The following is a 14415-nucleotide window of genomic DNA, read 5'->3' as shown; positions in this document are numbered from 1 at the left end:
GTGAGTGGTGAGTTCTCAAATGCCTAACCTATCCCTGGCTGGAGTAATTATCCCTATGGTACTTTTTTTAAAAATTATATTTAGGTTTTTTGTTTCTATTGATGACACATATGCATACATTACCTTGGTGCACATAAAATTTATTCCGCACATGGATGGAAAAAAATTAGAGGGAACATTGGTGCTGGACCCCACTAGTTTGGCAATGAATCACTGATAACTACTCTGAGTATGTTCTTTCAACCAGTTGTACACCCACAGTATAGTAATTCCATCTAGACCCCATTTCCCTAGTTTGCTTATGAGAATGTCATTGGGGACTGTGTCAAAAACCTTACTTTTGTGTAACAACCAAGGGAGAGGACAAGGGAGGTATGCAAAGCATCTGGCATGACAGAGAGAATGGGGGACAATGGTAAGGGGTAAGAGGGACAGAAGAGACACAGATGCCCTGGCATGGGAGAAAATAGAGGACCCTAGTAATGAGGAGGGGGCAAACAACACCCCTGGCATGAAGCAGGGGGATGATGTTATAGCGAGTTCCTGAAATAGAGGGGGGATGGGACAGTGGCACACAAGGAACAGGGGGTAGGGAATGGGGGATGCAAAGAGCCCTTAGTGTATGCAATGCATTCAGCCTACATAGGCTACAAAATTTGCAAGCCTGCAGTAATAATAATTAATGCTGCTACCTCTGGGGTAGGACACAGCAGCTGTTTAACAGTCACACAGCAGCCCTGCACAATAATTTGTGACAGGAAGCAAAGGGGAGTTCTGTACACAGCGAGACCACAGCGGGCTTTAGGGTAGTGAAATGGATGCACGCGGCAGGGATCCTGGTGTGGGTCATTTGACAGGTTAATGCCGCAAACTGGGGGGAAATGACAGGGATGTTTAATTGATCATGAGTGGAGACACACACACACACACACACACCCCCGAGAGAAAGGGACGAATAGAGCGTGTAACTTTCCCTTCTCTGGTGCCATTTTGTTTTCCCTCCTGAAAGGCCAGAAACTAACGATCCACAGCAGGAAAACAAAAATAAAAGTGAAATCCACAGAAGGGGGGCAGATTTCAGGGAAGTTGCCTCACACAGACAACCAGATGCAAACAATGTGCTAGACAGGCCCATTTTACCCCAAATGCACACAGAGACCAAAGGGTTTCCAGTGTGTGGGGGGGGGGTTATTGCAGGATATTTTCTTCTGAGTGCTAATAAACTATAACAAAAACTCAACTATGCAATATCTCTGGCTGCAGGATCCGCTGTGGCAGCGAATAAGTGCCGGAGCAGGGTGCTTATGGGATACAGAGAGGGAAGTTGGGAGCAGGAAGTTAAATGCCCTGTGGGCAAAGGGGAGCCAGGTCTCTGCCAATCTCCCCATCTGTTAAGGCCACTCACACCCCTCCAAGGAAGGAGAAAGGCCAAGAGAGGGAGACAGAGGGTGCGACAGAAACAAGTGGAAATGAAGCAGGTTATGAACACTGGAGTCCATCTCCAAAAAGGAAGCTCAGAAACCTGTACAACCCCCCATCCCAACCTTCCTGCACCCAGATGACTCCTATCTCCTTTGTCATATGACTCCCACTCCCTCAGCAGTGGCATGGTCCCCAGGCTGTGTCCATGTGACCTGCATGCCCTCTGGACAAATCTGAATGGTTCCCCCAGCTGTGTAGCAGAGTCTTGTTTTCCCATTGAAGTGCTTGCCATTCCGATTGACCTTTGTGCCTTCTCTCCCATCAGCACTCTGTCTGCAGGCTCTTCCCCTCCTGGCCTTCATCCTTTCCTGCATTCCCTGGTGTGGATGTGGTAACCACCCGCTCCAGTGCCGGGAAGGCTGGGGAGAATATCTGAAAGGGGAAAAAAAAAAAAAGAGATGATTGGGAAATGGACCTAGCATGGGCTCTATCCTGCCCCAGCATGATGCTTACATCTGGCCCCTGGGCCTGAATAGCCACTGTAGGTCTTACCCCTCAGGGGCCTACATGGTCACAGAGAGAACCCCAGGAGTCCTGATTTCTACTTCTTCCTGTTCTAACCCACTATACCCTTCTCTCTCACACCACCAGTAATAGGATTCAGGAAACCTGACTCCTAGTTTCCCTTGCGGTAACTACTATACCCTAGTCCTCTCTTAGAGCTGAGAGAAGAACCCAGGAGTCATGCTCCATGGTCATGTTTCCTTTCCTGTAGAGAATGCTGGCTTGATATTATGCTGTGTATAGTTGAGTTATGCCTTTAATGTGGCTCCTTTCATAGATTAAGGCCAGAAAGAGCCATGATGATGATCTAGTCTAACCTCCTGTGTAAACCCACCCAGAGAACCCACCCATGAATTTCTGCATCAAGCCCATAACTTCTGGTTGAGTTAGAGCATATCTTTCAGAAAGACATCCAGTCTTGACTGAAAGAAAGACTCCACCGTAACCCTTGGTAAAATTGTTCCAATGGTTAATTACACTTGCTGCTAAAAGGTTGCACCTTGTTTCTAATCTGTATTTATCTAGCTTATCTGTCCTAAACATTGGAGCTTACTATGCCTTTTTCTGCTAGATTAAAGAGCTGTCTATTATCAGAAATCCCTTCCCTGTGCAGATACTTGTAGCCCAGGTGTTCTCAAACTGGGGATTGGAACCCCTCAGGGGGTCGCAAGGTCATTACATGGGGGGTTGTGAGCTGTCAACCCCCCCCCCTTAAGCCCCACTTGCCTCCAGCATTTATAATGGTGTTAAATATATTAAAAGGGTGTTTAATTTATATGGGGGTGGGGGGTTGCACTCAGAGGCTTGCGATGTGAAAGGGGTCACCACTAAAAAAGTTTGAGACCCACTGTTATAGCCGGTGATCAATTCACCTATTAACTTCTCTTGATGAAACTAAATAGACTGAGCTTCTTGAGTCTCATGGTGAGGCAGGCTTTCCGGACCTTGAATCATTCAAAATACACTTAGGAGCACTATCCTGTGGATACATAGCTCTAATAGTATTGAAAGATTCAGTGTCACCTCTACTGAAGTACACTCTGGGGTGTCACTCTTCAAGCATACCATGGGTTCTCAGCTTGAGGTTTGTGACCTCCAGGTGGGTGATGAATAGGGGCTTGTCCTTTCTAGATTGCGAAATGGATAGCCCCGCTAGATGAGAGCAGTCCCCATTATAGAAAAAGAGGTCCTGATATTAAAGAGTTTGAGAACCAGGCTACACTACATCTGGGATCAACACTCTGAGATCAGTCCACCAGTGGTCAATTTAGCGGGTCTAGTGAAGACCCACAAAATCGACAGATCACTCTCCAGTCAACCCCTATACTCTACCCACGATGAGAAGAATGAGATAAGTAGACAGAAGAGTTTCTCCTGTTGACCCCCTGCAGTAACTCGACCTAAGGTACATTGACTCCAGCTTAGTTATTCACATAGCTGGAGTTGTGTAGCGTAGGTTGACTTACTGCAATATAGTGTAGACATAGCCCCAGTAAAGTATACAAAAAGCAGGAAGCCTATGAAAGAATAATTGGGTCCCACGGACCACTGGGGAAGCAATTAGAGGAGGAAATTGCAGTGTAAGTAGTTTTCCCAGAAGAAATGTGATTTCCTTGCATGAATCTTTGCCACTGAGGATGTTGGGGGGATACCTAACAGAGACCTGCTCTTTAGTGGTGACAAAGCTGAGGCACTGCGAGAGGCTGAAGTCTGAAAAAAGGAAATCCTAGAACTGATAAATTAAAAAGAGTGACAAGTCACTAACAAGAAATGCAGCCTCATTAAAATCAGCAATTGTACATTGACCCTGATAATTACACATCAGTGAGTCTGACCTCAGCCCCAGAAAAACTGTAGCATGAAAGTTACCATAGAACAGGAAAATTGGTTGAAACAATAATTAGAGCACTATAAAACCCTTAGAAGAACATGATCTGATAGCTACAAACTAGTGCGTGCAAAGAAAAATCATGCCACTCTAATCTATTAGAATTCTCTGAATGCATCAGCAATATTGTGAATAAAGAATGACCCAGTTGTCATGATTTTTGGGGGGGATTTCAGAAGACTTTGACAAAGTCCCTTCTGAGATGCTGTTAAGGAATTAAGTAGCATGGCGTGAAAGGTTAAGTTTTGTCATGGATCAGAAACTGGCTAACAGAGAGAAAGTAGGAATAACTGATACAGTTTCATCATGGCCAAAGGTTAGTAGTTGTGTGCCACAAGGTTCTGTACTAGGACAGGTGTTAAAAAAATGTATACATATAAACATGGTAAAGTGCCTAAAAGACTTAGGAGTACACCTGGCCAGAAAATGGGGGCATCCCACACAGAAAGTTTTGACTTCTTGATGGGAAGAAAAAAAAAATCAAAACCTAAACAGTTTTGGACAAACACTAACACTTTCCATTTGGAAATGCTACCAGTGACTCATGGGATTTGTAGTTTGGATGCCTCATGCCCACATTCTCCTCTATGGGGCAGGCACCCTGGTTAGTCTACATCTCCCCTCTTGTTGAGCCATTGTGATGCATCATGGGAGTTTACAGACATGGTGCATCATGGAAGATGGTAGTCTGGTTGCAGAACTTGGCCCATAGAGAAGAATGGGGGCATGAGGCACCCAAACAACAACTCCCATGAGGCACACTTTTGGCATTTCCAAATCCAAATTTTGGATTCTTGGTGACATGTCAAAAGTTTCTGAAAAAGTAATTTTTTCAAAAAAATTAATGTAGTCGAAAACTGATTTTTCAATGAACCCTACTTAGGAGCCTGGAAGTCACATTGTCAGAAGCAATTTGGCAATTTTTATTCACTTAAGGCCCATTGAAGTGCAATAAGCCTTAGTTTCCTAAGTACCTAAATCACTTTTGAAAATGTGACTTAAGCTCCTAGGTCCTTCAGTGATTTTAAAAATTTACCTAGTCTGGAAAAGGGGATGAGCAGTGAAGTAACAAAATATGCATATAGCACAATATTATTTAAGTTCAACAACACTGGAGAAGACAGAGATAGCACAGAGTTGTGGTGGATTCTCCATCACAGGCAATTTTTAAATCAAGATTGGATTTTTTTCTGAAAAGATCTGCTCTAGTCCAAACAGGAATTAGGCTGGGGAAGTTCCATGGCCTGTGTTATACATGAGGTCAGACTAGCTTATGACAATGGTCCCTTCAGGCCTCAGAATCTATGAACCTGTGCATCAAAGCTAGATGAACGGACATCGCAATGGCAGATGAAACTCAGTGTAGACCAGAGGTCCTCGAAGTGTGAGGTACACCCCCTAGGGGTGTGTGGGGCATGGGCAATGGGTGAACCATAAGCTTGGGGACCTCTGGTCTACACTGAGTTTCATCTGCCATTGGGGAGGGGACCTTGGGCTGGAGCATGAGCAAGGCTCTTTGGGGAAGCACAGCCTTCCCCAGCGTATTACACCTGCCGCCCATAGTGTGGAGGAAAGTCTGAGGGGGGCGGGCATGGCAGGGCATGGATCAGCCCCTGGGGTGTGGGGAGGGAGCACCATCCAGCCCTTCTCTGCCCCCAGCTCTGCTCCAGTCCCACTCATGGCCCTGTACCTGGCCCCATCCCCAGCCTCAGCGCGGCTTGGCTCCCAGCCTCGGCCCCTGGCCATGGCCCCACTCCCTGCCTCAGGCCCACCCCCAGCTGTGGCCCAAGCCTTGACTCTGTCTGCATCCCCCCACCCCAAGCCACAGCCCCACTCCTGGCTCCAGCTCTTGGAGGCAGACAGGGGAAGGGGAAGGTGCGACCCTCAATAGTTTGGGGATCGCTGGTGTAGGCAAATGCAAGGAAATGCACATTGAAAGCAGTCATCTGAACTCCAACAAATTATTTGGTTTTAAATTAACCATAACCACTTAAGGAAAAAGACCTAGACATTGTGTAATTGGAAAAAAAAATCTCTGCTCGCAAGATAGCAGTAGTTAAAAAACCAACAAAATATTAGCATGCACAGGAATGGGATGGAGAATAATACTGGAGATATTCCTATGTCACTAGGTAAATTAGTGAGATGACCTTATCTGGAACACTGTTAGTCTCTGGTCACACTCTCTGTAAAGAGAGATAGTAAAACAGAGGGGCTTCAGATATGAGTAATGAAAATGATGTGAGGCCTTGAAAGATTTCCACATGAAAAGAGACCGAGTTTGTTTTGTTTAGAGACAAGAGAAATAAGAAGGGATATTCTAGAGGAAAACAAAATTCTAACTGAGTGAGAAAGTCAGGATGAATTTATCATTATCACAGAACAAAGATGATCAGTAAAATTGAAAGGCTGAAATTTCAAAATGGATAAAAGGGAACAGTTTTTATACATTGCAGAATGAGCCCAGGGAACTCATTGCCCCAGGATAATGTGGCGGCCAAGAGCTTAGCAAGATTCAAAAAGGTATTGGACATTTACATACACTGGAACAATTTACTGAGGGTCGTAGTGGATTCTCCATCACTGGCAATTTTTAAATCAAGATTGGATGTTTTTCTAAAAGATCTGCTTCAGGAATTATCTTTGGATGTTCTATGGCCTGCGTTATACAAGAGGTCAGACTAGATCACCACAATGGTCCCTTCTGGCCTTGGACTCTATCAATCTATATGGGAATTGAGAACATCCACAATTACATTAGATCAGATTATGAAAAATAAAAGTACAACCACAATAGTTTGGAAGGGATATAAACCCTCATCCTTTAAGGCACAAGAGGACCTCAAACTGACAGGAGTTAAGAGGAAACTATAAATTGTCCACTAGAGGGTATTTTTCCCCTTCCTCTAAGGTATCTGGCACTGTCAGAGACAAGACACTGGGCTAGCAGGACCACTGGGCTGATCCAGCCTGGCAATTCCTATATTCCCAGTACATACTGCATACGACCAGGGCACAGCTGGCAGGCTACCCAATGTAGCCTCTCTGTCCTGCACTCACAGCCCCATCCAGAAGCAGGGTTGGCAGGCTTAGATGGGCTCAATCACAGCCCTTTCCCCCCTCGTTCTTCCCTCTCAGCTCTCCCATTCACTCTCCCTTTGTCATGCTACTCAGACACTTTTGACAGTTCTGCCGCCCAAGGAGGAATGAACAATGGCCTTGGAGAGAGAAGACAGATGGACAGAGACAGGGCATTGGACTGACTCACCCTACGGTTCTGCAGGACCAAAGCCAGGATGGAGGCCACAAGCAGGAGGAAGAGGACAAGGATAAGGCCAAAAGAGGTCTGCCCATCCAGAATGGGATGAGGACCAGAGAGCTGGGCACCTGTAAGGGGAAGTCACAGTTAGAAAGCAGGGTGAAAGGGGGGCAGTTGGAATGGGATTGCACTGAAGGCGCTGACATTGGAAAGGGAATAGTAGGATTGGTCTGGCAGGGTAGGGGTGGGGAGTCAGGGGGATTGGGACTAGTTCAGGGTATGGATGAGGTTTGGAAAATGTTGGCTGGTTAAGTGGAGCAGAAATCTTGGGGCACAGGGAGATGGAAGTGGGGCAGAGTGGGGCACAGGGGAGACTGTACCTGTAATATACAGCTCATATTCCACAGCTCCCAGCCTCCCTTCTGAGCCATGGACGCTGCACTCCCAGGTGCCGATATCCTCCTGTGACACATGGGTCAGTTCCAGGGTGGAACCCAGATAGTAGCGCTGGACTGCTGGGCTCCTGGGAGTAGCCTCAAATGAGCTCCCATTGCTGAGGCCTGAACTCAGTTGCCTCCACTGAAAGTGCTCGTGCCCCCTGGGGTGGGTGAGGCTGCAGATAAGCAGCAGATGAGAGCCTTCAGCGACTGGCCCTTTGATACTTGGGGTGACTGTGGGGGAGGGAAACAGAAATACCCTCAGCAAAGAGAGCAGAGCATCTTCCTGCCCCACCCCTTCATCACCTCCTTCCTCTGTCATGTTCCTCCTTTTTCACTCACACCTTCTCTGATTGACTCCCTGGCTCCTCCCCTCCCCCTCATTTTCCTACTTTAAGACAGATTTCTTAAAGAAAAATAATTGAACCGCTATGAGAAACCTCCCTATGGCACAGCATCCTGTGGATAGAGACACTCCATTCTTGTGCAGCTAAATGCCCGAGCTGAGACACAGGGTCTCTCCCCATGGGGAGGCTGGACAGGCCAAGAACAGCCCAAACTCACCACATTGATGTGCAAGGATATTTTCTCCAAGCCAGTGAAAGTCACTGGAGGGGAAGAGTGCCCTTGGCATCCTCTTGGCTTCCATTGCTCACCTGTCATCACTGCCAAGGTCACGTCCCTAGTGATGGTCGTGCCATGGATAGAGACAGCACAGCAGTATTGCCCTGCATCCTGTGGCCCCACTTCAGGGAGATGGAGGGTGAAGCTCCAGTTACTCCCATTCCTGGAGATGTCCCATATTTTCAGATCCCCTCCTGCAAGATGACTCCAGCGGGCTGACACCCCTAGAATGCTGGAAGCACTGGGGTCTCGATTCAGGAGGCAGGGAAGGTTGACAGCAGATCCTACCGCCGCATAGACTACAGGAGAGACTGGGCCAGCAAAACCTGGAGAAAACAAAGAGTGTAGGGCAACATTAGGTGGTATGAGGTCCACCGAACTGCAACAGAAGAGGAGGTTACCACCCCTTGTGGGGAGGGGATGCTGGGACAGAGAGGAGCCATGACTGGGAAAGCAGGGAGGGAAGCAAAGAGATCCAAGGAGGCTACTCATGATAGGGCAGGAGTTGGAGAGGAGGGGGCTATTGTGAGAGGCCAGAGGTTTCTGGGAGCTGAGAGGGTGAGTCGGAGGCCAGAGTTACCTAGAATTTGAAGGTTGAATGAGGCAGAAACTCTCTCGTCATCTGAGTATGTGAGTTCGCAGCGCCAGGGCCCTGAATCGCTCACAGTTGGCCTGGAGATGGATAGAGCCCCATGGCGGGAACGGAACCTGCTGGAGATGGGGACCAGGCTACCATTATGGAACCAGCGCATCCCCACAAGCTTAGCTGGGTGACTGGAGTTACAGTTTAGCAAGAGAGGCTCCATTTCCACCAGGAGGCCTGGGGGATTGACAGTCACTACGGAGAAGAAGGGAAGAGAGAAGTTAATGTCACAGGGGAGCCATAAACCATTCCCTCTTTGGAGCTCCCAGCCCCTCTCTGCGGGGCATTGAAAGGACAACCAACCTGTCCTTGATCTCCCTGTTTTCCTTGTTTATCACCTAGAGATTTCCCTCTCTGGAACTCTCAACCCATGGGATGAAGACAGGGGTGTTGCCTAATCTCAGAAGGCTGCGTCTCATTTTCTAACCTGCTGTTACAGTCCTGGGCTCCCCTCCGACCCCCAGGACTTTTGGTCCTAACTGACAGTACCCTGCTGTTCCAGGGATCCAGCTTCTCATACCTGTCACCATGCCCAACTCCAACTGGCAGCGCCGAGTCTCCTTGCCATATCTCACCAGCGCCTCGTAATGGCCTGCATCTTCACTCAGTAGTGGCTCAATCCAGAGGGAGAAGTCCCCTTGGCGGAAGCCGGTTTCCCTAACTGAGGCTCGAGGCATCATGGATCGGGCTCTTTTCAGGAGACCACTGTACTCGACCTCCAGCACCATGTGGGGCTCTTTGTGGGAGCTGGGGATATGAGCAGGGGAAATGAGTTAGTGCTGGGAGAGGGAGAGGATGGGGGAAAAGGAGCAGAGAAAGACAGGGGAGGAAAGGCAGTGAGGGGGAGAAAAAGCACATCAGGGGAGAGAGGATGGGAATCAAAGACTGTGGAGGAGGAGAAGAAAGAGGAAAGGAATCAAAAAGCACAACACACCCCCCCCCCCCACGGCCTGCATTACCTTTCCCCATGCCGCTCCCAGCGGACAGCTGTCTTCTCATACAGCTGCTTCCAGCTCCTCTGCAGCTCCTGAGGACTCAGGTGACAGGGGAGCACAACCAGGTCTCCCACTTTGGCCCACACCCTCTGCTCCTTTGGTGCTCCAGGGGAAGTGCTGCTGGCTGCAACAAGATAAAGAACTGAGTGGGGGAGGGTAGGGGAGGGTTAGGGTTAGAAATGGGGATGGAGAGATTTTTTTTACTGTCCTAAGAGGACCCTGCCAAGGAGAATGGAGGAGGGCTGGGGAGTAATATGGGAATAAGGGAACACTGAAGGGTCAGGAAAGCAATGTCTGCCAAGGGTTCAGCTTTGAATTGCTAAAATCCTGTGGACCAAGTAAACCTTAAATATCCCCAGTGCAACTGCCCTCCACCCCCCAAAATACTCAGCCCCCCTTACCATTGGTCACCAGCAGCACGAGGGCGAGACACAGTGGCATAAATGCCAATGTCATGGTGGCATCAAGGAGACGAAGGGGATGTCTCCACTCTCACTTCACTGCCAGAATGTATCCAAAGCTTCAAGGGACAAGTGAGAATGAGACATGGACTGGACAAAGAAGGGGGCTGGTGAGTGGGTCGGTCAGACTCTCTCGTTCACTCGCTCTCTCACTCGCTCTCTCTCATTCTGATCAAAGCCTTTCCCTAGATGCCCTTATAATGCGGGTGGGCAGCTAATTTCCTCACAGCACTGAGAAGATGCGTCACAGCCAAGAAACCAGCATCAGAATGAGGCACGTGCAGATAGAAATGGAGACAGAGGAGGAAGGAGTCAGAGATCGTGTTCTAAGCATCTTTTAGTGGAAATTCTCTCTCTGGGTTTCTGTTGTTTTCTTCACAGTTTCGCTTCTACCCAGACAGCGGAAAATTTGTAGAAGACACTTCCCAGCAAGTGCCCTTCATGTTTTTCTTTCATCTCTTACCTTTTTTGGTTTGATCTTTACGCCTCACTGTTTCTGTCAATTGTTTTAGTCTTTTCAAAATGCCTTGCTCCTCTTTCCATTTTTTCTTTTACTTTCTCAAATATATGCTTTCTTTTTCTGTTTTTCCAATTCACAGGGGACACTAAATGAGGAGCTGAAACAGGAAGGACAGACAAATAACCCAAAAGGACTAAAACTAGTGATGGCATAGGTCCTGGAACTAGGAGTGCTTGGGTGGTTATCATATACAGCAGGGGTCGGCAACCTTTCAGAAGTGCTGTGCCGAGTCTTCATTTATTCACTGTAATTTAAGATTTTGCATGCCAGTAATACATGTTAATGTTTTTAGAAGGTCTCTTTCTATAAGTCTATAATATATAACTAAACTATTGTTGTATGTAAAGTAAAAAGGGTTTTTAAAATGTTTAAGAAGCTTCATTTAAAATTAAATTAAAATGCAGAGCCCCCTAGACCGGTGGCCAGGACCCAGGCAGTGTGAGTGCCACTGAAAATCAGCTTGTATGCCGCCTTCGGCACGTGTGCCATAGATTGCCTACCCTTGATATACAGGGTTTACAGTTTGGTTCAATGGCTCTCAGCACCCCCCTCCCCCCAAAATTGTTCAAGCTCCAGTGGGAGCTGGGGCCAGGAAATAAAGTGAGCTTCAGCCAGGACAAAGTGACTAGTAGATCCAAAACCCAGGACCACATTGGAAGGGAGATGGCCAGGAGGAGCTGAGGGAGGAGGCTGCAGAAAGGGTTACTGTGCTTTGAGGGCTGCATGGAAAGACATCGCATCCCTGAACAGGGAGGGAATGATCCCTCTCTATCCACTTCTGGGGAGACCCCACTTCAGGTCCTGTGATGTGGGGGCTTCTCCCAGCTCCTGTGTAGGTGCTGGGAAGTTCAGGGAGAACAGAACTGAACTTTGCATAGTGCAATTCATAGATTCCCATCCCTGTCGCACATGGGGCCCCCTTGTCACCTCAGAGAATCCCCTCTTCTGTGGCTCACACTTTCCAGCACCCACTGGTTTTGGCTCTATCTGACTTAATCATGCATTTGCCCTCCCTGGTGACTTCTGACTGTGCCCCCTTCTGCACACACATCCCCCACTAACTGGAGTAGGTGGGGCCTCTCCCTGGGGTGGGGGAGCACAGGGTGACTCAGGGGCACAATTTCACCTCTGCTGGAGGATCTCTTTCTCTCTGTGTTTTTTGTCAGCAGAGTGATCAAGAGGGAGGAATAGGGAAACACAGAGAAGCGGGTAACAGAGAGGAGAGGAGAGGAGAGGTTGGATAATATATTACAGTTAAAGCAGAGGGTGTTTTTCCTCCTGTTCAGCAAAAACAGTCCCTGGTGTCCGGTCTAAGCAAAGGGTATAGACTTTCCATTCCACTGAGTCAGCATCAAAGGGATGGCATGAGTGCGTGGGCGAAGGAGAAAGAGCAAGAGAACGAAAGAAAGAGGGGTCTGCAGCATAGCGAGGAGACACGTGGGGCTTCCCTCTTAGCAGGGCTGGCCTGAGGGAAAATGGCACCCTGGGCAAATTTGTATTCTGGCACACACACACACACACCCCTTGGTCCCTGTGGGCACAATGCCCCCCCTTGCCCTGGCCACTGTGGGCTCCCTGCCACTTCCTGCACTCCCAACCCCTATACTGTGCCCCTAACCATTGCACCCCCCATTCTGCACCCATGTGGGAAAACTGACCAGTATTCAATCACCCCCTTGAATACTGCTCCTCTGCACACCCCTCAGGGGCTGCAAGGGGGGGGTGCAAAGTCAGGGCTCCCTGCATCCAGGTCACTTTCCTCACCCGTGCTGTGTAAGAGGAGGGCAGAAGAGCAGCAGGTCCTGATGTTTGCCTCACAGCGCAAGCCAGGTGGGGAAAGTGATCTGGATGTAGGGAGTACTTGGTGTTGCTCCTCTCTCGCTCCCCTCTCCCTCACACACACACAGCCCCATTGCAGGGATGGTGACCTTGAGCAGTATCTGTACATCATCACTGTCCCTCCTTCCTCTGCAGGGAGGGAGCAAGGAAAAAGCTGGGTGCCTCCCCACACAGGGCATGGTACTGCCTTGCCAGCTAGGAGCAGTCTCTGACTCTAGACTGGCAGCACGCCTCTGTGCTGCCATGCAGCACCCCTTTAACCATGGTATCTCTGGGTGGTTGCCCAGATGGCCCACCCCGAAGACTGGTCCTGACTCTCAGGCCTCATCTGTCCCACCCCTCTCCCTGGCCCCACTCCAGAGCGGCATAGGACCCTGCTCTCCATCCTTCTGCTCTTCCCTAATTTCCTAACCTCACCCCCCCAACCCGCATCATCCCCACTCAATCCTTAATATTGGCCCAGGTATTAACTCCACACACAGCATTGGAAGGGTTGTCTTCAAATAAAAGAGCTCATCTCCTCATGTGATGGGTTTGGTCAGAGACCCCCTTGGGTCTGTCACCTGATGTGCTAAACCTATCTCTGAGCCCATTTTCCCTGTCAGCTTGGGACTCCAGAACCCTATCTTGTTGAGCCAGACAGGCAAGCCTACAGCAACACATCCCCAGGGTCTGAACCACATCCCCAAAACTGCAGGTTTTAACTGAAAGCCACTCAGCAGGTACTCCTGTCTCCAGCACCCAGACCCCAATGGGATCCAAACCCCAAATAAATCTGTTTTACTCTGTATAAAGCTTAGAGAAGGTAAACTCAAATTGTCCACTATCTACAATACCGATAGAGAGAGTTATGCACAGCTGTTTGATCCCCAGGTATTACTTACCCTGGGTTTACTAATAAACAAAAGTGATTTTATTAAAGTACAAAAAGTAGGATTTAAGAGGTTTCAACTAATGATCGAACAAAGTTACCAAGCAAAAACAAAAAATGCAAGTCTAAGCCTAATACATTTAAGAAACTGAATATAGGTAAATCTCACCCTCGGAGATGTTCCAATGAGCTGCTTCCACAGACTAGACTCCTTCCTAGTCTGAGCCCAATCCTTTCCCCTGGTACAGTCATTGTTCCAGCTCAGGTGGTAACTTGGGGATTTCTCATGACTGGCAGCCCTCTTTGTTCTGTTCCACCCCCTTTTATAGCTTTGGCACAAGGCAGGAATCCTTTGTCTCTCTCCGGGTTCCCGCTCTTCCGTCTAAATGGAAAAGCACTACATTTAAGATGGATTCCAGTTCAGGTGACATGATCACATGTCACCATAAGACCTCCTTCATAACCTAGTAGCTGGAAGACATGTACATAGGAAGGCTTGCAGGTAAACAAACCCATTCACAGTTCATTAATTCTGAAGCACCCTTAATGACTTCCACTTAACATATTTACATTAGTAATACAAGTTTATCTCTTATTCTCCTAACTCCAGACATAGAAATAATACATGCAAACAAATAGCTGAACGCACTCAGTAGATCATAAGTTTTGTAATACCTTACAAGAGACCTTTTGCATAAAGCATATTCCAGTTGCGTTATATTTAAACTCATAAGCATATTTCCATAAACATATGAAGTGCAACATCACATCTTGCTCTTAAAAAGGGAGGCCAGAATTTAGCTGTATACAGGGCCGGTGCTTCCATTAGGTGACCCTAGGCGGTCGCCTAGGGCGCCAGGATTCGGGGGGCAGCATTTTGTGTGCTCCCCAC

The 14415-nt window shown here is 48.2% G+C and overlaps 1 protein-coding gene across 2 annotated transcripts; it reads right to left on the bottom strand.

The window, feature by feature from the left end:
• Positions 1-294: 294 nt before the first annotated feature.
• Positions 295-13821, bottom strand: LAG3 (lymphocyte activating 3). Of its 2 annotated transcripts, XM_039507600.1 has the most exons (9): positions 13693-13821; positions 10757-10910; positions 9797-9956; positions 9358-9584; positions 8775-9032; positions 8227-8520; positions 7514-7804; positions 7143-7261; positions 295-1854 (listed from the first exon to the last, which is right to left on the bottom strand). In XM_039507600.1, exons 4-9 carry the CDS (start codon positions 9563-9565, stop codon positions 1744-1746), a joined length of 1281 nt encoding a protein of 426 aa, XP_039363534.1. In that variant the 5' UTR covers positions 9566-9584; positions 9797-9956; positions 10757-10910; positions 13693-13821; the 3' UTR covers positions 295-1743. The 2 variants fall into 2 exon arrangements, with proteins under 2 accessions (XP_039363534.1, XP_039363527.1); XM_039507593.1 differs by lacking the exons at positions 10757-10910; positions 13693-13821 and adding an exon at positions 10234-10542.
• Positions 13822-14415: the final 594 nt, after the last annotated feature.

Source organism: Mauremys reevesii, linkage group 1 (genome assembly GCF_016161935.1).
Source record: "Mauremys reevesii isolate NIE-2019 linkage group 1, ASM1616193v1, whole genome shotgun sequence".
NCBI lineage: Eukaryota > Metazoa > Chordata > Testudines > Geoemydidae > Mauremys > Mauremys reevesii.
The sequence above is the reverse complement of the archived record's forward strand: the minus strand, read 5'-3'. Positions and strand labels throughout refer to the sequence as shown.